General features: G+C 49.2%; 2 protein-coding genes across 3 annotated transcripts in view; one reads left to right on the forward strand and one right to left on the reverse strand.

Annotated features, from left to right (window-relative positions):
- KIAA0319L (KIAA0319 like) overlaps window positions 1-17,056 on the reverse strand; it is a 28,644-nt gene extending 11,588 nt beyond the window's left edge. The window contains exons 1-9 of one of the 2 annotated variants that reach the window (XM_051637959.1): window positions 16,802-17,056; window positions 15,537-15,703; window positions 11,891-12,588; window positions 7,022-7,274; window positions 4,864-4,965; window positions 3,962-4,059; window positions 2,714-2,801; window positions 1,433-1,525; window positions 624-756 (exon numbers count right to left, since the gene is read on the reverse strand). In XM_051637959.1, the coding sequence (XP_051493919.1) occupies window positions 624-756; window positions 1,433-1,525; window positions 2,714-2,801; window positions 3,962-4,059; window positions 4,864-4,965; window positions 7,022-7,274; window positions 11,891-12,588; window positions 15,537-15,678 (1,607 nt within the window). In that variant the 5' untranslated portion in view covers window positions 15,679-15,703; window positions 16,802-17,056. Of the gene's footprint in view, window positions 1-623; window positions 757-1,432; window positions 1,526-2,713; window positions 2,802-3,961; window positions 4,060-4,863; window positions 4,966-7,021; window positions 7,275-11,890; window positions 12,589-15,536; window positions 15,704-16,458; window positions 16,542-16,801 lie in introns of those variants that run through there. The other variant, XM_051637961.1, reaches the window with a different exon arrangement.
- Window positions 17,057-17,195: 139 nt separating this feature from the next.
- On the forward strand, window positions 17,196-20,611 carry NCDN (neurochondrin). The gene is made up of 6 exons (XM_051637963.1): window positions 17,196-17,335; window positions 17,619-18,605; window positions 18,688-18,914; window positions 19,082-19,306; window positions 19,454-19,596; window positions 19,891-20,611. Exons 1-6 carry the CDS (start codon window positions 17,234-17,236, stop codon window positions 20,325-20,327), a joined length of 2,121 nt encoding a protein of 706 aa, XP_051493923.1. The 5' UTR covers window positions 17,196-17,233; the 3' UTR covers window positions 20,328-20,611.
- The last annotated feature ends 4,611 nt before the right edge of the window (window positions 20,612-25,222 follow it).

The following is a 25,222-nucleotide window of genomic DNA, read 5'->3' on the forward strand; positions in this document are numbered from 1 at the left end:
AGATAAGCTAGTACTGCAAAACAGAACTGATTTTTCTAAATCTAGATCTGAACATTAGTCTGATTAGTTGATATATCAATTGCTCAAGAAACAAACAGTGTTCAGTTATAGACAGTCAGGTTTATTTTAAATAGATCTGCTGATGCAGTGCATGGACACCACACCAAAATGCAGATCAAAGGACAAACATACAAAGCAAGATGTAAAATCAGCTCCTGTCTGTTACTCAGGTACAAACAGAAAACCATCAGGCCTCATCCACTTATCTGGGACAAACACATTGCATTGAAAAGCTGGATTTGAAGACTGCATTTCTTTCTAAGCCTTTACCCAAACAGTTTTGACATTTCAAGAGACATTTTGTAGAGCTGGCAGACCATCCATTCCTTTCTGCCATCATCTCAAATCAGTGCTACAACTTCATAATGAAAAGTAGCTGGATAGCTTATCTCTTCTGAAGTTGAAAGCTCTGAAACTACCTGCAAGTGCACAAGTGCAGAGAGTACATCACAAAAGAAAGAGTTCTCTCCCTGTTTTTCTGAAACCAGACTAACACTTCAGAAATATTCCAGGTTCCACTCTTAAGGGACAAGAACTGATCAGCTCTTCCAGATGTAACCTACCTGAATGTGTAATTCCCAGGTACCAGGTTGGTCAGTGTCAGGATGGCAGTGTCACTGGAAACCTTCTCCTCCCGCAAAGGGCCCCTCAGCTCTTCCCAGTGATAGCTGACAATTTTATCATCATCAGTGCTCTCTGGTTCAATTACAGTAGAAAAGGAACACACAAGGAGTTAGAAAACACTGCCTCACGACCTCTAGATGTTCAGGCCCTCACTTCAGTGCTGGGCTTAGTGATCAAAGGCATTTTTGGGCCAAGCCCAGAGGCCTCTGATGCTCAGACACCCACACTGTATGTTCTCTGCTACCCTCTTGCCCAGGTAACTCAAACACCCTTAGTCCCAGGTTTGTATGTGTGCTGGGGAAAGATAAAAAACCCCAAAACAAAACACTAACAAAATAATACTAGCTGGGGGTAAGACAGCCTGACCATATTTAAAGAAAGTCCTGAGAAGCTCTAGTGCAGGCCAGGATCAATCAAGGTGGTGTCTCAGGCAACAAATGTTTGAAGCTTCATGCAAAAGGCCAGAAATTTTGACTGACAGTAATTTTTTTTATTCTAAGCAGCAACCTCTAGAGCTTTTCCTTTTTTAGGAGACTGGTTCAGGCCAGTGCCCTTCCAAAGGAAACATGGAGAGGTGGCTGCTGTGTGTTTTCCCCTCTCCTGGCTCGAGAGGCTGATTCCTTTCACTGAAGTGTTTTTGGTAGTGTCACAGACAGTTCCTCTCAGACTTTATCCAAAGGGCCAGCCCAGAAGCAAACACAGAAACCAGGCATGCTGGACAAGTGGATTTGAAACAGCAGGTACTCACGGCTGCCATCAATAACAGTGGAAATGGTTGGCAGTGAGATCTCCTGGAACTGGGGGGACACGACGGCAACAGGAGGCTGATTGACCCGAGGCTCTGCAAAAACAACCGAGCTGTTACAGTGTCACCTGCAGGCAAATCACCACACAAAGCCCTGGCCAAGGAACCCTGCAAATCCACTCAGCCTTGGAGCACCAGGAGTAGCAAGTAGAACTCACACTGTGCATCCTTGAGTGTGAGGGTGGTGAGACCCTGGCCCAGGTTGCCCAGGGAAGCTGTGGCTGCCCCATCCCTGAAGCATTTAAGGCAGGTTAGATGAGGCTTGGAGCAACCTGGCCTGGTGGGACGTGTCCCTGCCCATGCAGGGGGGTTGAATTTAATGATCCTTAAGGCTGCTTCCAACTCAAACCACTCCATGACTCTAAGTGCTCTGGAAATGGCTGCATTGCATCAGTTCTCCCATACTGGGTCAAGCATTCAGGCACAGACCATTCTAACAGAGCAGCACCTAGAGCTTCTTGCCAAAGTTTGGCTGCTGCTCTGAAAAATGAGTGATTTTGATGCACGTTGCCAGCTGCAGATTCACTGCTTATAAGGAAATGATCAGCAACAGCATCCAGAAGGCCAGCTACACACTCTTGCTAATTTAGGGAGTGCAAGAGTACTTCTTTGCCCACAAAGGTTATAGAAAAGGTCTTGCTGAAGTGTGCAAAGTAAAGGGTTTTTTTGCATAAAAGGAGATGCAGAACCCATGGTTGCCTCTTTACAAAGGCCACCTAAGAAGTGAGACCTGGGGAGACAGCACAAGCTACTGTATCTACACCAGTTCATCTGCAAACTGTGTCTTACAGTAGGGAATAAGATTTGACTCAACCTGCCTGTGATTGCAAATGATATCCTTTACTGGACAAGGAAGAAAAGAACATCCAAAGAAGCTTCAAAGCTCTGGCTTCCCTTCATTTTTTGATCCTGCTGCTATAAGCTTTTTACCCAGTTTCAGCTGGCTTTTATTGAGGCAGTGGCCTTTCAGGCTGAGGCACTTACTAAGCACTTTTGTACCAGTGTTTCAGCTTTCACTGCATGGTTGGCTTGTATGCAGTACAGCAGAACCAGCATCAGCTTCACAGCTCAGGAAATGCCTTAACACACATTCATGTACACTGGGTTCACAGCACAGAGCATTTTCACTACATTAAATGAGGGTCCAGTCAAAGAAGCAAAACACCACAGTACAGGTGTCAGAGCCAGATGAAGTGAAGGAAAGACAGAATTCCACCAACTCACTGGGGTTCACAGTGACGTTCACATAACCCTCTCCACGGGCGTTCTCCCCATCCACCACCACCTTGAACTCGTACAGACCAACAGTGAGCTGGAAGTAAATGCAAAAAATTATTGACCTTCAGGAGGGCAGCCCCTTGTCAGGAGCTATCAGAGGTCAGGTTACCAGGCTTTGGCACCATTGCACATTAGCAACATAGAACAGAGGCAGGTTTGCTTCAACCTAAGCACAGCAAAGGATGGTTTCCAGGCCAAAATGGTGTTACATCTCTTACTTTACAATGGCTATGCAGGAACCAAAGATTAGTATTATTTTCTACCACCACAGGGTTGTCAGTGAAGCTTTATTTTCTAGCCACAACAGGCAAACAGAAAAGAGAGAGAGAGAGTGCACAGATTAGTTCAGGTTGTCTGGCCACAGGAATCTGTACCAGCAGACTGCATTTGAGATGAGAAAGGCTGCATGCATGAGAAGAAAATCTCTTCTTCTGTGTTTTTACAAAGGGAAGTATTTATTCTCCTCCTTGACATGAGACAAGCAGTCATCCCTTCATCATTCACTGTAGAAACCAGATGAGGGTGAAGAAGTAGGTGCTGGACAACACCTACACTATCCAAAAGGCTGAAAGCCTGGCAGAGCAGACACACTCCTCCCAAAGGGCTTTGCTCTGCATATCGTGACTAGAGCCTGTAGATTTTTTTCCCAAGTGCAGCAGAACCCAATATGTCCAAAGGAATGTCTCAAATACAGAGCTGTACATTCACACAATATTTAAAGCCATTCCCTTGTTAAGAATCCCCACGTGCAGAAGCCAGCAATCCTTTTGGAGTTAAGAGCTTGTCTAAAAGCAGCAGCCAGGGACCAGCCACGAGATACTCCACAGCTCTCACTACTGGAACCAGAAAGTCCCTTTTCCAGTGGGCAGAACAATACTTCAGACCTGAACACCCCGCTGTACTGCTCCTGTAGCAGAAACACCCACAACACTGAATTGTGCCAGTTGTGTGGCTTGACACACTGCTTGCAGGCAGCTTTCAGATCCTGAAATCCATTTCCTCTTTCCCTCATGCCAGATCAACCTCCTTTTGCTAAGAGACCTAGAGGAGGCCTTGCAGTCAAATGTTGGCTGCCTGCCCATCGTTCAATTTCCTATTCATCCCAGAATCACATACAAGTCTTTCCTGCCTGTCAGGGTCTCCATCTCCTCCACTTGGCATTTAACACAGGATACGAAGCAGCAAAAGCTTTACCTTAGATAACTTAAGGGTCTGGGAGTGTTTCCCTTCCATTTCTCCACTGTAGTCTTTTGGATGAGTAATCAATTCCCACTCATAGGAATAACTGGTTCCTTAAAAAAATAAAAAAAAGGTCCAGATGTCAGTTTTTAAAAGACTGCCTTCCTGGCATGCTAAGGAAAGCAAAGGTATTAAACATTTACAAGGCACATTCTGCTGCACTGTAGAGAAATGAGACAGCCTGGAATTTGGGCTGCAGCTTTTTGGGAATATACCCAGGAAAAGAGACAATCTGCTTCTAAACTCATTTACTCTAGAGCCAAAACCCAGCTTTCAGCCTCTAAGGCATTAAAGAGCTTTGGAACAATCACAGCTCCAGGATAGTAAGAGAAAAAAATTGTGCCTTCAAATCCTGCAGACACAACATAATGCCAGTTTCTGAAGAGGGATGCAGCTCATCTACCCATGTTGCTGCCCAACACTTGCCTCTCCTCTGCAGTCTCCCACTGTGGACAGATGATGGACTAGGTACAAATACCTGTGAACAATCTGCATGATGAAATGACGAATGTAAAGAAATGTGCTCCTCAGCACATCAACCCCCGAAATCAGATTTCAATCCACCAAATGACAGATCAGGTGCTAAGGCAGCTTGTTAGCTATCAGCAACAGTCCTCAGTAGCTGCTGAAGATTCACTGCTGCCTCACACACCACTTTGACAACATGCCTAATGACCCTGCAGCACTTTCAATGGTTTTGGTGTTTTGCTGTTTTCCGCAAGAGGCAGCACAGGATGAAAAATTTCTACAGGAGACTGTTCTCTGACAAAAGACCTTTTCAAGAAGGCCCTTGTGCATCATGCCTATTTGCCATTCCCCATCACAAGCCCTTAGCAGAATTCCCAGGGAAGCCTTACGAGGTGGAGGCTCAGGGAGCACAAATGCATTCAGCTGAACTTCATTCTTTGGCAGGGTCACTTCGACGCTGTCTCCAGCAGAAACCACCAGCTCCTTCATAACTGAGGGAGAAACATGGAATTGAAAGAGGAACAGGAAAAAACAATTAAATACATACATTAAAACCACCTTGGCTTCAGCGTCTGTGGAAGAAAAACCAGCTACAAGTGGCCGTGTTTCGTAAACATCCTGTCCCTCAGACAGCTCCCGCCTCAGGTTTCGCTCTCCTTGTTAATGCAAAGGCACTAATGGGGTTTTACAATTTTAAGGCAAGCCTGAAATGACTCAATCATCTCTCTCTCTGCAGATCCTGTGCAGCTCCTGCTCTTTTTCTAAAGAGCTGAAACATGACCCTCAGGCCGTGCAGAGGGGAACCTATTCACCCAGGTCCAGCAGGACAGGAGGGGTTTTACCAGACAGGTTCAGCAGCGAATCCAGCTGCAGCCTCATGGCACAGCAAGACAAACAGCTACTTACCAAACTGCAATTCTAGATCTTCACAAACATGAAGAATCCATGGTATTTCTTTTTAAAAAAAAATTGCTTGAGGGCTAAGAGATTTTTTTTTTAAGCTGCATAGCTACCTCACTGAGGATGGAAACTCAAAATACAACCTGTTCCCTTTTTTTATATTTTCTTTTCAACCCCTGCTGAAGAATTTTGTTGCCATTCCATTTCAAGTAAATTGACAAGCAGTTTGTTTTTAAAGACTAAAGGGTAAAACAATAGCCAGTGATGTGTTTTTCTGCTTGTTATTAGCATTTAAGTGACCAGAAATATAACTGAAGTTTCTTAAAAGTACTTCAGACTCCTCATCTTCCTCTGGCCTTCTCAATGTCTCTTTATTGTTGGGCCTGGGAATTATGCATAGAAAATGAAAATTAAAGTTGCTTTACCCTAGTTTGACCCTGTCAAAGACAACGTTTCAGAGATTTGTACAAAGAATTCAAGTTTAAAAAGATAGGGAAAAAGTAATTAGACATTTGGCCTTCTTTCCATATGTTTATTAGCTACTGGAATTAACCAGTTAAATACAAGAAAACAAATTCATCAAAGTATTTTTTTCCCCTTTCAATTACTCCAGATCCTGGGAAATTATAGCTCCATCAGTCTTTCAGATGCAAAGAATTCCAAGGCAAAAAGAAACCTGATCTCAGTAGGAAGAAAAAAACACACCTAAAACAACAGACAGAAAAATGTCGAAAACCCTGCTTGGAAAAAACTACCCTTCATGTCATCTTTGCATTATTTAGCAAAACAAGGAGGCTGTGACTACACCACTTTTTCAACACAAGTCACTGAAAATGTGTAAAATATATTCTCTAGTTTTAGCTGGGCTAAGTCCTTAAAAAAACTAGCAACTTGTTAGCACAAGCATCCAGCCAACTTCCTGCCAAAACATCTTTGGATGCAGCACCCCCTTTAAACTTTCCATTTGTTCCCTTGTAAGGGAAAGGAACCCTAAACTCAAAAGAAATTCAGCAGTGAATGTTGCAGCAAACTGGATTAAATGAATCCTGAGGTATCACACCACCTGTACACACACATCCTCAGAGGCTGAGCTGATGCCTGGGGGAGTTAACAGAGCTGCCCAAAGTGCCTTTTGGATTTTATACATTTTAACAGTTTGCTTTAAGTACCAGTGTGGACAGAAACATCATCTTGCTGCAAAGCAAAGCATGGGCTAACAGCCAAGTGCACTGCTGTCCATGGCTGAGCTGTGCACTGACATTTCAGGGACAGAGAAGAATCAGTTCCATCTGATTCTGAGCAGACATTAAGACTTCTGCTCGACTTGACAGCCAGCTGTGTGCCCAGGCTGAATGCTTCACAAGACTACACCATACACCACAGCTCAGCTTTCACTTTGGGAATTTAGATATCACCATCCCTTTCAAGCTGTTCTTGGAAATCAATCCAATGGTTACATGCTGGTTTAGGATGCTAAGTCCCATTCTCGGACCTCATGAGTTAATGGGGTTCAACCAGCAGGTGGGCTGAAGCAGGCATCTCAGGGCTTTGCCACGGCACCAACTTTTCTAAAATTAACTCACATTTTTCAATACTGTCAACAAAGCCTGAAGAGATGACACTTGTGGGAGCTCTGCACCTTCTCACCTGGTGTGGCAGCAGTAGTACTCGGCGTTGCAGCAGTGCTGGTCTGGGTGGTGGGAACACTGCTGTTTGTGGGCACTCCACTTGGCACAGCAGGTGCTGGGGGCACAGGGCTGGTTGAGGAGGGGGGATGGACCACAGGGCCATCTGGCTGCCCAGGTTTCTCCGTCTTGCCTGTGGCTGCTGAGCCCTGTGCTACAGGACTGGAGAATGTAGCCAGCACTGATGGTTCTGGTGCAGATGTCCCTGGGTGGGTCTGTAAGGGAAAAGTTGTCTTAGTTTGAACACTGAATGTCAGTGTTGTTCTGCTGTGTTTGAGTTGCACTCCACCTCCTCCAGTCAGGGAGGCTGCAAAGTCCCTGGTTTGTTCTTCCCAGAAACAGGATGTTTTACTGCTTTCTCTTCTGAATTGCTTCTTCACCTTTTCCCTCCACAGCAGACAGGCCATTTCTAGCTCAGCTGAACACCAGTTAAGATCACAGATTTAACTACAGCATCTTAAATATCGTGGCTGTTGATGTGATAAGCATGACAGAAGATCTAGGTTCAAAATTGCAGTGAGTGGAGCTAAAAGGACAGAGAGGTGGGGTAAGACAGAAGCAAAAAACAGTGACCAAGAACTGGGGTTCATTTGGGCCACTTATTTTGGCCATGTATTCCTTTTTCTAAAGCTGTGCAGCTGGCAAGCACAAAACAGGAGGATTGCAATGGTGTTTTTATGTAAGAATCAGATCAGTGCAGCAAGAGGAAATTTCTTTCAGAATCATTCTTCAAAGCAAGGTGACCTGACACAAACAGTTCCCTGCGTGCATGTCACAGGAGATGCTGCTGGGGCAGAGAGCTGAGCTTGGGGGCAGAAAGCTTGCTCACATCCACAGAGGATGAGCCTCTTTATTGAAAATAATCAAAGTGGCAGGAACAATTTCCTCTCTTTCATGAGGAAATTCCTTTTACACTACCCAGCCCCATTCCAGTTCTTGGCCTGCCAAGCCATCCTCTTGACAATTCACCTTCCACCACACAGTACATGTGTGTAGCACATTTTCTTGAGCTGACTATTTTGAGAACATCTGCTAGATATTTAAAATTAAGCAATTTACCATCTTTGACTGGAGAAGTGTTTTGGAGCTGAAATGCCCACTGCTACTCCCCAGCAGCACCTTCTTGCACCCATCCATTGCTTTGGGCAACTCAGGATACTGACTCCGTTTTGCCAAGTAAGTGAATAAGACAAATACCAGCACGACTAGGTGGAACAGCCAGGCAGGAACCTGGACACTTGAGACAGACTCTTTAGGAAAGGCACAGAGGCAGAAATTCTCCATGACTTCACACCACTATGGGGAACCACTTCTTAGCAAGAATCAGCCCAGAAAGGTCACAAGAACAGCTGCCACAAACAGGGCCCAGGAGAGCAACACGTGCTCACTGGGCACAGCAGCGGAGTCTCCACTTCACGTGACAGAATATCTTCCATGAGCTGGATGCTTCCTTGTCTCACTTTTTAATGGCTAAAACAAACCCTTCACAGTTAAGAGAGAACCTTTTCCTCCCAGAAGTCTTCAGGATGAATTGATGGTCAAATGTCTGTGGAGAGCTTGAGATAAGCTTTGCCTGGGGCAACACAGCAGTCAAAAATGCCTCTAATGCTTGGAAGCTGAGATGCTCCTTATCTTTGCCCCATAACCCCGAATTCTTTAAAGTAAAGCAGCAAAGATTTCATCCTTGTGGATAAATGAGGAAGAGACCAGAAGTTTAGCAGCTGTCCTATCTTATTAGCTTAGAAAATAAAGAGAAGTGGCACACTGACCTGAGTGAACACAGAAGCGTCAGACACTTTTTATTCCAAACCGTAACTGACTTTGACCTGGGACAAGTCTCCTTGTCTAGGATGGAAATAGAGCAGCTCCATGCATCAGGATCCACACTGAACCTAAGTTACTTGACAGAAAAATACCAGTGTTCTGGAATTTTCTTTTGTTTGGGCCTTACTTTGCTAAGTCTGGCCTCAATTTACAAAATAGGCTCTTTTCAGTCAGATTGTGTCCTTAGTTGTTTGCACCAGGTGCTGTGTCTGAAGACCCTTAAAACACAAATGTGGGTAACACCACAAACCATTACAGAGTTAGTGCTGGCTCTGAAGAGAGACCTTCTTCTTTCCTGGCAGGGTAAAAAGCACCCAGCATGACCAGGAAGCAAAGACTAGTAGCCAGAATTGTGAGTGCAGGAATGAGCTCTCTGGCTTTAACAACTCCACTTTAAAGGCTGCAGGCTTTCCCTGTCTGCCTGCAGAGCTGCTGCAGTGCTGCAGCTGCCCTTCTCAGCAGAGCTGCACTTAAATACTTCTCCTGACAGCCTATTAAATGCACTGCTGTATTTTAAAGCTGACAAGTGTTCCTACAATGAGGCAGAAAAAAATTGGTGCCTGGGAAATGTCACTCACTTTCACGGAAAAGCACAGATTTCTCTTCCTGAGTTAAAGGCTGATGAGCAGCAGGTCCACTTGCCTTTACCCATGTCTGGTTCCATAGAATGGAACCAGTAAACCCACAAATTAACTCCAGCTGCACATTAGCAAAGGACACTGTAGATGTCCATGGAGCTACCAGAACTGCAAGAGGAAAATAAAAACCCAGTGAGGCAATGTTTTCCTAAAACTGCCACTTCTCTAGGAGTAAAGGAGATCTGCCTTGACACACACGTTCAATGCTGATGGACAAAACCATGCACACTGATTTATTTCTCCCCTTTTAGAGAGGAGTTAGAGTCACTTTGACCTCAAACATCCTTTCCTACTTCAGATGTTTGATGCTCCCAGGTATGACTTGCATCACATGCCGTGATGATCCATTATTCTCCCTTCCTTCCAGCCCAACTGCCAAACTATTTTTAAGAATCCAGTACTAAATGCAGAGCATTCAGCTGCTGAAGCCAAGTGCTCCAGGTATTGGGCCAAATCTAGCCCAGGTGAAATTCTACTGATTTCAGCACATGTGTAACTTCACTTATTCTGGCCCATAACCAATCTAACTTGGAAAACTCTCTGCTTTAGCATCCCCCTCCTGCAAAGGCTGGCCACATCCCAAGTACACAGCCTTGAACGTAATATCCTTGGCCTAAATTAAACTGCTCTCAGGTCAGAAATGCAAGGACAGCTGCATAACTTGCCTTCTATTTGGCCAGGGAAAGCTGGATGGTTCAATAATCACGGAATTACCCTGGGGCTAGGTAGAACCAGCATCGACTCAATACTCCTGTTAAGGTGGATTTTTGAACTATTTCTCCTCCTCAAAAACTCTCTCCTAAACCTCAAAAATGTAACTGCCAGGAATTCTACCACAACCAACATATTTGAGTAACAATTTTCTTTTATTTTGATGAACCTGCACTTTGTTGAGAGATAGGGACTTTCTTACTAGCAAAAAATGAGTAAGGAGAAGGAAAACCTTTCCCTAGAATACATCCAGCAGTGCACCTTAATGACAACAGAGAGGACTTCCTGGATTCTAAGTGATATTCAGAAGCTGATTATTAATCCATGTAATTTAATTTTGCAAGCAGTTTACTGGTCAGGCACTGAACAATAACAGTACAACTCATGAATGCAACACTGCAAACAGAACAAGCAGGGAGATATAACAACTATTCCCCAAGAGCAGAAGGAGACATTTAAGATTGGCTGCAAAGAAATCTCCCCAGACATTGAACGTGCAACAACTGAAAGAATGGGGTCATGGTGTAAATCTCTGATGTTAGGAGGAGAAAAGAACAGGCTGAGTGGAAATGCTGCAGTATTGCAGGGGAAAGAGAAAGCTGGGACCTTGAGTCAGCCCTAAATGCTGTGGGGTTCTAGAAAATCAAACATTTGTAAAGTTTTGCCTGTGATTTCACAGGCTGCCCTGGGGCTCTCAGTGTCCCCCTTGGCTGCTCTCCACATCCTGCTCTGCAGGGTGGAGACTCAGGCCAGTCACAGCCCTACCTGGAACCAAGATTTGAATACAAGGGAGAGAAATAAATTCCGTCAAGTTTCCAGAAGGCATTAGGCTTCAACAGTGCCAAATTCTAGAAACATGGCAAAAGGTATTTAAGGAACAGTTCACAAAGTGGAATTCTTTCTTTTTCACCACCATGAGTTCATGACCTTTTCTGTATAAGGCTCAAAGAGCTATTTGCAGACTTAAAAATACAAACATCACTTAACAATTCAAATGTGCCAGTTTCTCTTTAAGACCAACATCTAGATTTACAAGATTAACATTGTACATGCTTGGAGTAGAGATCGAACTGGTTTCATTCAAGCAATGCCAATGTAAGCTTTGTGGATGTGGAAAACTGAAACAGTCTTCAAAAACAGAATTAAAAAGTTGGCATTAAGATGCCAACTCAGCAAGCAGGCCGAGATGAAAGTGCCCTGGAAACTCTGTGCATCAGTCTGTAAAATAATGTATTTAACTGCCTTGATTCAGAACTCAAAGGAAAACAGCTTATTTTATTCTGTGGATCTAAAGGGTACTTTTACAGGTAACAGTTTTCAGCTCCCAGGCACTTCCCAATGATGTCACATCTTGCCTTTCCTGCTCATCTGGCAAACCTGCTGTGTCAGGACACACAGGATAAGCATCATCACAACCTCCATCTCCCCTCACCTTCCCAAGACAGTTATATCCCAGTTAGGAAGATGCAGAGGGGGAAACCTATCCCCAGAAAACCAAACAACTCAAGCCTTGGCCTTGCCTTGTTGACAGGAGACTGAAAACAGACATCCCAAAAGGTATCCTGGCACTCTGGCAGTTTGAAGTCAAAGCCTGGCTAAAGCAGGAGGGTGACAGCTGTCCAAGGCTGCCCCATTCCAGCCCCAGCAGCCACACTTACCTGCAGCAAGCCAGCAGCCTCTGCATCACTTGATCTAGTCACATTATTGCTTTTAGGAGGAAACGGGCTTTTGGCTTTCTGCTCTCCTGGATTCTGTCCCTTGGTCAGAGAGTCTTTCTGTTCATTTGGATGGCCTTCAGGGACAGGCCTGTCTGCCACCAAGCGCCTCAGCACTTGATCCTTCAAGTGCTCTGCTTCACTTTGGCTGCTTCCAGACCTGCTGTCTGCTGCTGTGGCTGCAGCCTGGCTGCTGGGGCTCGCTGCCACATCCCTCCTCAGGAGCTCCACCCTGTCCCCTGCCAAGCTCCGCTTCTGGATCGACCTCTGCAGTCTGCTTTTCACCTGGACAGGCATGTCCCAGTCCAACCCCTTGTGATGCCAGGTCTTCACACCACCTTCTGTTGGAAACTTTAAGAAGTGCTGTGTGCTTTTTGATTTCTTTAAAAACACCAAAACAGAGTCAGAAAAGCCAGTCCTGTCTGCCTGACATGTGCCAGGCATAGTGCAGTTCACCTGGATGCACATATTTTCCAAGAACCAAAAGGCATCACAGGTGGGGCTGTGGCAGCAGGCGGCCTGGCAGGACCCAACAGTGTGAAATCCTTCCAGAAGCTGCAAATTGTGATCTTCCCACCACCTCAATCGGCCACCAAACAGGATCCTCTCTGGCTCACATTTAGATTTGTTCCAGTTTGCATCTGGGAAAGGGGAGGGAAGACAAATAAAGACAATTTTCAATCCTGTAAAGCTGTGGACAATAAATCTTCATCACTACTGTTAAGATTAATTTAGAGCACAGAAGCAGTGTGGGAGAGAGGGCACAAGACAGTAAAACGGGGCTTCTCAGGATCTGTACCTGCCCTCAGTATCCATATCCAGCACTTGTACACTCCTCTGAAGTGCTTTTTTCTGTACCAGCAATTACCTGTCAAACACGTTTCTCTAGAGTCAAGTTACTTCAGATCTCAAATCAGCAGCAAAGCAGTAACTGCTCCGCATATGGACTTTTTGTTTGGGTTTTTTTCTTAGCATGAAAAATGAAAGACTGCTTGCAGGGATCAATGGATTAAAGGCTTCCAAAATTCAGAGCTCTGCAGATTAAGGACTCCCTAAAAATAGACTAATGACCTATGGGACTGTTACACTATGCTGTGCTCAGCATTCAAGGTATAACAGGTCACTGGAAGATTATTTTACAAACTATGTCAATGGACTCTAAGTGGTGCAGCTGGAGAACATGCTCCAGACCTGGCTCCCTGCTGGTCAAGAATGGAGTTGTTGAACACAACATAAAAGGTAAACTTTTTTCTCCACTAGAATAAAGGAGTCTGAATTCAAAGTATAATATGCTGATCCCCATTTCTTGACAGCATGTAAGGAAAAATATAAAGAAAATATTACTATTCCAGTGAATGAACACAGACTTCGTGTTACATTGTGCCCATATCCAACATCCTCAGGTGCAGAAGGAAGGAAAAATGCAGAGCACTTTTATAACCTTGTATGACCAAATAAAGAAAATGGGGAAAGAGAGAGAACATATTTCCTTGTAATCCAGTTATCCCAAACACCATAGCAGGTGTAACAGCTTTGCTCCTCATCATTATTAAAGGTATCAACATACAGTGATTTTCTCACCCAGAGTGGATTAGCCACCTGTTCAAAACAAAGGATAATGGTCACATTTACACACCTTCTGTGTGAAAATTCCTGTGGAATTTGAACCCAAAAAGGGAACTCGTACCACCATGAGGAAAAGTTTGGCTTTGAAACATCAGCAAGCAGGAAGGTGTTATTTATAGCTTGTTGTGAAGCCAGCTCAGCAAAGGCAATCTGAAGACAAGGCTCCAGAAAGTCAGTTGCAGCTGCAGCAGAACACACTTGACATCTGTGATCAAAACACACGGAACCAGAGATCCCAGTGGGTGTCACCTGCACAGTGGCAGTGCTTGATCACTTCTTAATATTGTTTTAATCATTTTTTCTTCTCTTGTACACCAGTACAAACCCCACTGCTCTTCTCAGGAGCTCTGGAGCTCCTGTCCCAGCCAAGCAGCTCACAGCTTTGCTGAACAGCAGGGGAATGGAATGGACAAGAACAGTTTCTATTAATAAGCTCAGGTTCACAAACTTGCTCAGGCAGTTAATCCCTCCTGATATCAGATTAATGATTAAAGACTTGACTCTGTGGACTTTTTAATCTGTCACATGTGACCAATTATGTCAACACAGCTTGTCTTATGCAACTCCCCATGATCACACTAATTTCTAGGCAGCCATAATTCCTCTTCAGTTTAACAGACTCTGCTGCCTGAGCGACACAAACAAGACCTAAAAGAACAAGAACCCTGGAGTGGAAAAAGTTCCCATATCAAGATAACTGCGTCACATGTAACAATACTTGTTTCCACACACACATCAGCCTTCCTGGCTGCTCTCCCAAGCAGATCAGCTCTCAGACACAGCAGCACTGCCCAGAACATCCCCCAGTGACACAGGATTCACAACTTTAGCTCCAGACTCCTCAAATATTCCCAAAGACAGCAAAGGCCAAGAAGGAAGCCCAGCCTACAAGAAAACACAATCAGCAAAACACACAGCACTGAGGACCCTCAGCTGGGACCAGGAACACAAAGATGTCTTCCCAGGTTCTAAATTAGCTGATGACAGTCATGCAGCTCATTAGTTTAATCAGATCTGTCACTTGCTAAGTGTCCAGAAAGGCCTAGTGAAAAACCAGACACTGCAGCAGCCTAGGGAACATGGCCACATAACTCAGAAACAAAACAACCCCCTTTGCAAACCTTGCTACTATAAAGACAGCAACCTTACAGCAGAGAGGAAGCAGCTGGCAGCTGTCACACAGGTTGGTACACACCAAGGTCACCCCACTGCCTCAAACCTGGTACTCACTGCAACTTCAGCCAAGAGGGGAAAAAAGGCACAGAACAAATTTCTTAATTAGGATCTGATGAATGCCACATGCACTCATGGGAAAAATACCACCCCTTGGTGAAGACGTGGCCTCAAAACACTCGCAGGAACATAATGTGTCTCTCTAAAGAGTCAGAATCTGAACTTCTAAAATAAAATTTAAAACCCCACACAGTTCATTAGGTGAAAACTTCCACACAAGCCACTAACTTGGCTATTTACTTGAGCAGGAGGTTGGTTACTCAAGTTTGAATAGGAAATAAAAAACCCAAACGATTACCTGTAGGCAAATACAGACTATTGACATATTGTGTTTGAGAACAGTCTTAAACATCTGAGGGCTAAAAAAACGTTCCTGCCTCTTCAACCTGCTTCAGGTGTTCCTTAGCTGGAATTATCTTCCAGAGTATCACTTGCTCATTTTGCAGGAGAAAAGACAGACACCCAACTGCTGACCACCTGGTGACTCAAGACAGCAGCTGCTTACCAGAACAACAGAGTTAGGAGAAGGGATCCCTTGTTCCCCATCTCTCTCCTACCCTTTTGACAACTCATTTAGTATTTCTTACGGGGGGGGGGCTTAATTTATTTTTTAGACCAGTGACAGTGTCTAGCAGCAAACAATTTCACCTTCTCAGAATATTTTAAACAAGTGAGAGGGAAAAACAGCATTAAAAATACAGACACAGTGCCAAAGAAAATAAATAATCACCTGCTGAGGAGCACAAGGCACACAGGGAAGCCCACAGGTAGAACAGCTGCAGGCTTCTCAGCTCCCCGGCGGGTCTTCCCAGGCAGTATCGTGACAGGAGTCGGGCGCTAGTGCTGAACTTGGCCTCCAGCCTCTTCTCCATGGCCTTTGTGGGCAGCAGCAGGGTTCTACAAACACACAAGACATGAAACACAAAGCATCCACTGGCAATTAGTATCTTCTTGCACAGATTCAGCTGGCCCTGTGAGGAGCACGGAGTGCCTGCGGAGGGAAAGGGATCTCTTATCGGCTGTGACTTAGCCCAGCTGCTGCTAAGTAACTGTGACTGCACCATCCTGAGATGAAATCCACAGCAGTTTCCAGGGTTGAAGTGCAGAAGGTCCCCCTGCAGCCTTTCCCATCACCCTTGTGATCTCCTCCTCCACCACTTTCAGTGGGAAAATCTCCAGTGTTGCAGTCTACTGGTTCCAAAGATGCATTTAGGGCATTTCAAACATGCCCCAGGGAAGGGACCCAGCCAGTGCATGACACAGGCACTGACAACCCCCCACATCTGCCCCGCGATGTCACCACTTGCACGTTGGTGCCAGCTGGTACCAGCCAGGGACAGAGACAAGGAGACAGCAACACTGAGAGACACGGAGCTAGAGCCTCTTGGGCCTCGTCCTTTGCTCTGTAGGGTACAGCTCATGAAAGCACTGACACTCCATCTCAGCCTGTCTATAGCCAAAGGCTCTTTTACAGCCTCACGTGCCACCAGAATCTAAATCAGCTCCAAATGACGCGATACAAAAACATCTATTACACGTCTAATAATTAATACCTATTGCTAAAAAGTAACGAAGCACCGTCAGGCACAGGGAGTTACATCTGCCACTTCCAAATAACCACAAGGGAATACTTTTGGACATCGCTTCCACACCTGCCGTTTGTGAAGCCTCGAGGGAATTTCACCAACTGCCCCGCGGCGACGGGCGGGAGCGGCAGGAGCAGCGGGACGGGCACGGGAGGCAAACCCGGCGGCAGGAGATGCAAACCCGCGGCTGCTCAGCCAACAGGTCGCCCGGACACTTTCCGACCGCGGGTCCCCGCTCCGCCGACCCAGGCGGGACGAGGCGCGGGCGGCGACCGGCCGGGCTGGCCCCGCACCGGGACCCGCCGAGAGCGGAGGCCCCGGCCCGAGCCCCGCGCCCGCCAGAGCCCCGGGGCCGGGCCAGGGCCCGCCGGGAGGCGGCAGCGGGGGCTGCGGGCTCGCGGGGACGTACCAGGGGCGCATGGCGAGGCGAGCTCCTCGGCGGGCTCAGGCGGGCGGCGGGGCCGGGCGGCGGGCAGGGCCGGGGGGCAGCGCGGCCTCCTGCCCCGCGGCCATCGCTTACCCCGGAAGCTGAACCGGCGCCTCCCGGAACCAGGACGGGAACCGCCCCAGCCGGCGCCGTCCGGCGGGTGCCGGGGCTCGGAGCGGCCGTCCCAGATCCCGCCGGCCCGGGGCGGGGCCGCCTCCCGCAGCCCGCGGGCGAGGAGGCCGCGCAGCCACAGGTGATTTGCCCACAGCCCCTGCGGAGGCGGCGGCTTCAGGGACTCCCCAACAAGGCGGCGGGCGATTGGCCGGCGGCGCGGCGGCGGCCCGCGGATTGGCTGAGAGCGGCGCCGCCAGCGGAAGAGCGGTGAGGGAAGGGCCGGGCGGCCCCGGGCTGGCCATGGCCTCGGGCCCCGGGGACGGACACGCGACCCTGAAGCGGTGCCTCGCTGTGCTCAGAGAGGCGAGGAACGACAGCGAGCAGTTCGCAGCCCTGCTGCTGGTAAGAGAGCCCTGCGAGGCGGCGCCGTCTCCTCAGGAAGGGCCCGGGCGGTGCTGGCAGCGGTGCCCGCTGCCGGGGGGGCTGCAGGGCCTGCTCTGTCTGCCCGGGAGGGGTGGGGAGCCCGGCCTGGCTCGGGGTGCGGTGCCGCGGCTCCTGAAGCACCCCGGCAAGGCTCTGGGTTAGCAGGGAAGCAAGCAGCACGCTCCGAGGTTGGGGGTTCCCGTTCCGGGCTGACGAAGCTGCCCCCGCTGCCCCGCGGGCTCACCTCGGGTTTGCCTTCCAGGTCACCAAAGCGGTGCGGGCTGGAGAATTAGACGCCAAGACCCGTCGCAAGATCTTCGATGCGATTGGATTCACGTTCCCGAACCGGCTGCTCACCTCCCGGCAGCCCCCGGCCGGCTGCCCCCCCGACACCTTCCGGGCCCTGGGCCTCACTCTCCTGGCCTGTTTCTGCACCGACCCGGAGCTCGCTGGTCACTCCCAGGTCCTGAACAAAATCCCGACCTTCAATGATGTCCTGGTTTCCCCCTGCAGTCCAGAGAGCACATCCATGATCGATGATGTGTACCAGTGCCTCAGTGCTGTCCTGGCCACAGCCAGGGGCCCCAGGGAGCTGGTGACCAAAGGGACAGTGTCTGCCCTGTGCCAGGCCTACCTGAACGGCAGGTATGGCTCTGCCCGAGCCTTGACACTGCTGGGGGGGCTGCTGGCCATCGCAGAGGCCAAGTGCTGGCAGAGGGATGCTCCACACCTCCTGGCTGTGCTGGGCAAGCTCTCCGATGATTTCCTCAAGGCTGAAGACATGACCAAATTTGAGCTGTGTGAGGTTCTGCCTCACTTCATCCCCCTGTCACCACCACCCACGCAGGACTCGCAGGGCTCCGAGTGCCTCCATAGGCTCTACAGAGGGCTGGCTGACATCCTGGGCAGTAAACTCAGCCAGTCTCAGAGGGACCCTGCTCTGAAGCTTGCTGCCTGCCTCGTGCAGGCCTGTGGGTCAGAGTGGATCCCAGCAGGGAGTGCTGGAAGCAAGTTCCTGGCCTTGCTGGTGAACTTGGCTTGTGTGGAAGTCCGGCTGACCCTGGAGGAGCCAGGTCCCTTGGATGTGGAAGGGAAAAAAGAAGTGGTAACAGCCTGCTATGTCCTTATTGAGATGGGGATCCAGGAGTGCCTGAGAGAAGATAAACCACTGCTAGAAGAAAAGCAGAAAATGCAGCTCCTGAGGATCATGGAAGAAGCATTTGGAGCTGTAATATTCTACTTGAGACAGGTAATGCCCCGTGGGTTTCACACCTGCAGTAGCTTGAGAAGACAGCACCCTAACATCATTTTCTGTTTTCTTCTTCATGCAGGTTAAACAAGAGGAGCTGCAAGATCCTTTCATATTTGCTTCTGTTCGAATTCTTGGAGCCTGGATGGCAGAAGAGACATCCTCCCTCAAGCAGGAAATCTGTGAGCTCTTGCCTTTCCTTGTTCATTATGCTAAGAAGCTTTTCCAAGAGGGCAGCCCAGCTGTGAGCCTTCCCCAGCCCGAGCTGGTCAGCACCAAAGGCTCAGCCTCACCCCAGGATGCTCTGAGGTGCGTATTTTAAGCATAGAGTTGATCCATTTTAGCACAAACCTGCTAGAATCTTCTGCTGTTTCCCATTCTCAATCCCATGGCTCTTTTTTCCCTCCCCCAGTTTGATGTAAATGCAGGGCTTAGACCCATTCTACCTCATGTTTCCAATTTCTTTCCCCTTCCAGATTTCTGCTACCTGGCTTTTGCCATTTAACAGCAGAGGACAAGCCCCGGGACATCCTCATCTCAGCAGGGGCACCAGCACTGCTGTGTGAGTACTTCCTCCATCAGTGGAAGGTGCTGACCTCTGTTCCCAAGCCCCTGACCCCACTAACCAGCACTGAAATGAGCCTACAGACTGCTTGTGGGATTTTCCTTAACCTTGTTGTGACTGCACCAGACCTTATCAGGTAACATAATAGTGAGAAGGAAGAGGGTGGGTGTCCCTTTCTCAACACCAGTTACATTACCTTTTTGGTGTTGCATTTAACCTTGACATTTTCAGGTGCTTCTGGCTCTGCTCAAGAAACAAGTGTCCGTGTTTGATTTCTCTCTAGGCAAGACAAAAACTTTTCGTCCTTGATGGACATGTTGCTGAAGTCTCTTCCCCTGCTGCTGTCCCAGAAAGATCACCTGGTTCTGGCAGCCAACGTGGCCACTCTGGGGCTGATGATGGCCAGGATCCTGGCAGGCTCAGCAGGTAAGAAGACTTCCCACCAGCAAAGCTACACGTTGCTCTGCATAGACAGAGGCCAGTGATGGAGAAAGCAGATCCAAGGGAAACAGGTCCAGTTTCTGTCATTGGAAAAGTGACAAAACCAAAAGCCTGGAGGAGCAAGGAACATGCAGAGAATCCCACAGGCTGATGGGCTGGGGTCAAGGGCTTTCTTGGGCAGGAGGGTGGGGTTCTGCTCTCCCCAACAGCCCTACCAAAGGCCGCCTCCTCTGACCAAGCAAGCTCTGTGTTGAGTCATCCACTTCCTTTTTCTTCCAGCTCTTCAGGGTTCCCAGTCTGCCCAGGAGTTCTTCAGAGCTGCCATTCTCTTCCTATCCCAAGCCCACACAGCCCAGGCAGACCCCGGGAGCGAGGCCATGGTCCTGGCTGTGTCCCCTGCCTACACGGGCGCCTGGCCCGAGGTGGGTGAGCTCTGGTTCCTGGGGATGCAGGCCCTGGCTGCCTGCCTGCCCCTCTTCCCCTGGCTGCCCCAAGCTGTGCTGCAGACACACTGGCTGGAAAACCTCTCTGAGCTCCTGACCCGCGTCGCTCCAGCCTCGGTGGATTTTGAGCTCGTCGCTGCTTTCCAGGGAGTGTTAGTAGAGCTGGCCAGAGCCAGCAGCCCCTGCAGGGATGTGATCCTGTCCCACCACGGCACCGAGTGGGCCAACCTGTATGGTATGGCAGCTTTGGAGCAGTGTCTGTCTGAGCAGTGAGGAGCCAGCAGCACCCTGGGGTGGGAAATTAAGCCAGGCACCTACACAAGAACTGTTCAGCATTTTTCTCCTGCTCCCAGAAGTGCTGGATGGGGACAAAAAAAACCCCAAACATTTAAATGACCAAACTGTATAAAACTGGAGTGATGCAGCAGAGCTCAGCAGGATTTGCACTGTCTACTACCTGAGGTGCAGAGCCATTGCTGCCTCAGAACATTTACATGCACCTGATTCACCTTCTGTCTGTATTAGTAAAGATGTTTTCTGCTGCTTCATTTTTCAAACTCTTGCAGTGTTGAGATTTATTTCTTCCTGGGCCCCAGGAGGTTGCCTAATTCTCCCAGTTTTCTCACAGTAAGCCTCTCACCATGTCACCTGGTTTTCTGTCAGTCCTGCATGTATCAGGAAACTAATTTGGCACTACCTGTAGAAGGCTGCAAAGGGCAGGAACAGGAGGAGCTTTAAAATTGACCCAAAGCAGTGAGAACAACTTCTCACAGCCCTGTCTCTTCTGGGCTGAAGTTGCACCAAGGCCCTTTTGCTGGGGGGGGAACAACTTCTCTGCTTGTATCCATAACTGATACCATCATGCCAGATTCCTTCTTAGAAAACCTACACAGTCCCACTTTCTGTTGCCTGGTTTGCCCTGTAAACACCTGCACTACAAACACCTGCACAAGGCACAGCTGTAAGGGCATGTGTTGGATCTGAGTCCCGCTGCTGCAGTGATGGGGTGTAGGGGGGAGTTTTCCCCCCTTGCAAGGTGAGGGGTTCAATCTGCAGAGGCCTTGGCTTTCTTTGGAGCCTTTGGGGACAGACTGTGACAGCAGAGAGGAGTGAATTGCACCTACATGACTCCCAGCAGACCCAAGGGTAGTTGCTTTACAGGCCACAGGTGGGACAGGGGGTAAAAAGCCTGTAGCAGCGTCCGTGCAGCCTGGGCTGCAGCTCACGGGTGCTCTGTCGGCTGGAGCGTAGAAATCCCAGGGAGATCAGCCAGTTCGGGATGGGATTTGGGAGCTGGTGGTTTTCCGAGCTGCCGGCCGGGTGCAGCCGGCTGCGGGGAGCGATTCCACCAGGTGTCAGTCGAGGAGCTCTTTGGAGCAGCAGCCTGGCTAGATCAAGGCGTTCATCCGCTGCCCTCAGAACTCGGGCTTTGGAATCCAATGGGGAGAAAAGCCAAGCGAGGAACTGTCTCAAAAGCCGGGCTGAGTCCGGCTGTGCTCCTGCTTTAGTCCATATTTTTAGCTCGCTGCTGAGGAAACGCCTTGCTCAGCCGGAGAGGAGGCGCCTTGGTCAGGAAAAGTCTTTCTGATCATTCCAGCTCAGCCCTCAAAAGTTAATGCAAGTCGGGACAAGGTGGGTGCCACCAGAGGAGAGCACTGCAAGCCAAGCAAGCACATGAGCCTCCTGGCCTTGCAAAGCAGCAAAGCCCGAGCGTGGGCTGGGAGAGTCTGCCCGTCCTGCCAAAAACACCTCAGCCCTGCAGCCCGGGGAGACTGCAGCACGCTGGAAGAGTCAGGAACACACTTCAGATTGTCAGAAAAAAAACATCCAAACCCTCAAGCACTTTACCTTGGGCTGTTCCAGTCGCTCACGCTCTCCTCTGCCTCTGGCTAAAGGGCGTTTGCTGCCCATTAATGCAGGGCCGTCATTAGCGCTAATGAGAGATAATACCTGTATCAGCAGGAGGCTGCTCCCCTCTCTCCCAGCGCCTCGCTGGGCTGCCTGTGGTTGGCAGGGCTGGTTTGGCTGTCCTTCATCTCCACAGACAGTGGTGGAAGCTTCCACAACACCTGACCAGAGATCCAGGCTGGGCTGCAGGATCCCATCCAAGACCTGAGCACTCCTAGACCCGGGGGTCTTTGCTCGCTGGTCTTGAATTCCCAGGCAGACCCCCCACCATGTGAGCAAACCAGGAGCCTGGCAAAGTCCTCCCATTTATCCTTCACCACATCCCAGGGCAGCTGGGTTTGGCCACCAGCAGGTGCCTGGAGAGGAGCACCTGTCCCTGATTCTTTCTCTATTCAAGGGAAACTCCTGTCAGCTGTGAGAGGACCATCCAGGCCTTGCCAGAGCTGGACCCTCCCAGAGACCAGTGGCCCATCAGATACTTGTTTCTTTTCATAACACAAAACACACTCCTCTTGGCTGCCTGTGAGCTGACAGGGACACCAGCCTTGATCTGGGATGCTACTGGGCTGAATGCTGGAGGAGATGTGCTGTGTCAGGGGATCCTTGATCAGTATCACAGCTGTCTTGTCCCAGGACTCCACTTCCCAAACACATTCTCAGACAGAGCACCCCTAAAAGGCTGGTTTACCCCCTGGGAACCCTGAGCTCTGACAACAGGGAGCACAGCAGGCTCAGGAGGGCAAAACACTGGAGCTGGTGGAGGCCTCCTGCCATGGGCGTCTCCGTTGGCTCTGCTTGTGCCCATCTGCAGGTCCCGGCATGCCTGGGGCTGCTCTGCCCAGCACAAGAGGGATGATGCCCCAGTAGCCTGACCAAGGCTTCAAAGGCCACTGGGTGCCTCCTTGGCCACCCCAAGCTTTACAAATCCAACCACAGGTTCTGCCACCAGCACCTGGCACCTGTGGGCATCGAGCCTCTAATACCAGAAAGGTGGGTGATGGCATCACCTAACATTCCTGGTCTGCCACAGAGCTTAGAGATGCCAGCATGGAGTGGGATTGCAGCCAGCAATACCCAGAGCAAGCTGTGCTTTATGTCTCAGTGCATTTTCAACACCAGGACGAGCTCTCCAGGAACGAGCCAATCATTCACCAGGGCTTGAACAAGATGGATAAGTCCCCAGAGGAGAAGAGGCACATTCGGTTTCATTTTGTCAGCTTAAATGTCACAAAGCCATTGCAAAGACGACCATGACATACATTATCTTACAGTGTTTATTCATATCACCCCAAAAGCACTGGCAATAACATTAAATATTTCATAGGGTTGTTATTTGGCTGCCGCGGGAATCCAAGCACAGCCCCCTCCCACAAACAGGGGGGTGGTGGGGATGGGAGGCTTGAGCAGTGAGGAGCGTCCATGTGCTTCTCCTCAAAGCCCTTCCTGGCCCTCCAGTCCCATTGCAAGGAGCTTCATTCCCCACTCAGATAAAACTCCTGGGGAGGGGGATGTGGGTAATTACAGGAACAGCCACATCTCTCTGAGGGGACGATGGGACCTGGGCATCTGGGGACAAACCAGTTCACCTCTGGCAGAGGAGAGACCCTCACTGTAGTGTCCATGCCCTACCACTCTGCTCAGCAGGTATTTTCACTGCTGACCTGCCAGAGTAGAGGTTGCTGCCTCAAGCCCCTCACATGCTCCTGAAAGAGCCCACATACACATTGATCTCCCTGGGATGGAGCATGGGGACCTTTCTTACAAAACCAGTTTTTCAGAGATTTCTGGCTTGGGTGCAAACACAACAAGTGGTCCCTGGGATGGAGACCTGGCCCAGGCCATCAGCAAATGCTCCTTGTTACTGGGGATGAGGGGGCAGTTCCTGTGTTGAGGATCTTGGCATGATCATGTCAACCTGGTAGCAAACATGGAGGACATTTGGCAGAGCAAAGCACGGGCACAGCTGGACGTGGGCTTTAACCTGAGAGGCTGCAGGGCAGGGAGAGGCTGGAGACCTACATGTGACTGTGCTGTGTTCAGATAAACCCCAGTAACAGATATGGCTGTGCTGAACCAGTAACAGGACCAGGCAGTGCTGGGAGTGTGTACAGCACCTGTGTCTCACCTTGCCTGGTTCCTTAGGACAGCAGGTTAAAGCAAATAATTGTTCATCATCTCCACTGGTGGTTTAACAGTTGCATTCTGCCTGCAGAAAGCCCCTGGGTTAGTTTGTCCTCAGCACTGGGCAGGTGGAAACACTCTTAGCAAAGTTGTATGGAGGGAACGGGGCAGCGAGGGACTCCAGAAGGTCTCAGACATCTTGCAAAAACTGTTCAGGTGCTGGCAGGGCTCTGGTCTGTTGTGGGGTAGGACCTGAGGCCTGGGAAGGTGCTGCTTGTGCTCCCAGGGCAAGAGAGCCAGGGCAGAGGAGCTGTGGGGGCTGCACACAGCTGGGAGAGGAACAGTGGGGACAGCAGCAGCCACAGCCATTCACCCTTGGCTGCTGCGAGGTCCTTTGTCCCCTCCCTGGGTAGTGGGTAGTGCTGTGCCTGGGGAGGGGGGTGAGACCACCTGGCAGCCCCGTGGCCTCCCCAGGCTCCCCAGCCCCCTGCCCCAGCACACCACATTGCCTGGAGCCCGGGTTGCCCGGCACGTTGGGTGGCAGTGGTGCAGCTTCGCCTTTTGTTTTTCCTTCCCTTTGTCTGTCAGTGCTGCAGGTTTCCTCTGCTCTGTCCCATTTTTGGGTGGAAACACAGCTTCCCTCCGAGCTGCTGCCAGGGAGGATCCTCCCACTCACGCAGGGTCCCACACACGGGCTGGCTGGCAGCCCTTCCCGTCTGGATTTTGCACAGTTTCCCCTCTTTCAGATGAAAAACACGGACTAGATGTGAAAGAGACATTAAGAATGAGCTGGAACATAACTGCAAAATACAGCATGTCCAATCCAATTTTTCCTAGCAAATGAAACGGTTCTGGTGGAACATAAATACAGAACTTTCAGGAGCAGCGTCCTTGAACAGTGTTTGAGGGGGATGAAGAGATTTGAATAGATCAGCCCTTTACACCTCTGCAGATCACTCCTCCCTCCCTTAAATGCCATCTTTAATAGAAATAAATTAGAATAAATGATCAGCCCTTGCCTCCTAAAGACAGGTGGCAGAGTAATATTAAAAGAAATGAATAAAAATTCATTTAATGAGCATTGTTAATTAAACCTGAAAATCAAAGAGGTCTGAGTTGTGGGAATTCAGAGGAAAAAT

Source organism: Apus apus, chromosome 21, assembly GCF_020740795.1.
Source record: "Apus apus isolate bApuApu2 chromosome 21, bApuApu2.pri.cur, whole genome shotgun sequence".
Taxonomy (NCBI): Eukaryota; Metazoa; Chordata; class Aves; order Apodiformes; family Apodidae; genus Apus; species Apus apus.

Coding starts and splice junctions, on each gene's coding strand:
- NCDN (XM_051637963.1), top strand. CDS start 17,234: ATGGCCTCGGGCCCCGGGGACGGACACGCGACCCTGAAGCGGTGCCTC. Junction 19,307..19,453: donor ACTGCACCAGACCTTATCAG/GTAACATAATAG, acceptor ATTTCTCTCTAG/GCAAGACAAAAACTTTTCGT. Junction 19,597..19,890: donor GATCCTGGCAGGCTCAGCAG/GTAAGAAGACTT, acceptor TTTTTCTTCCAG/CTCTTCAGGGTTCCCAGTCT.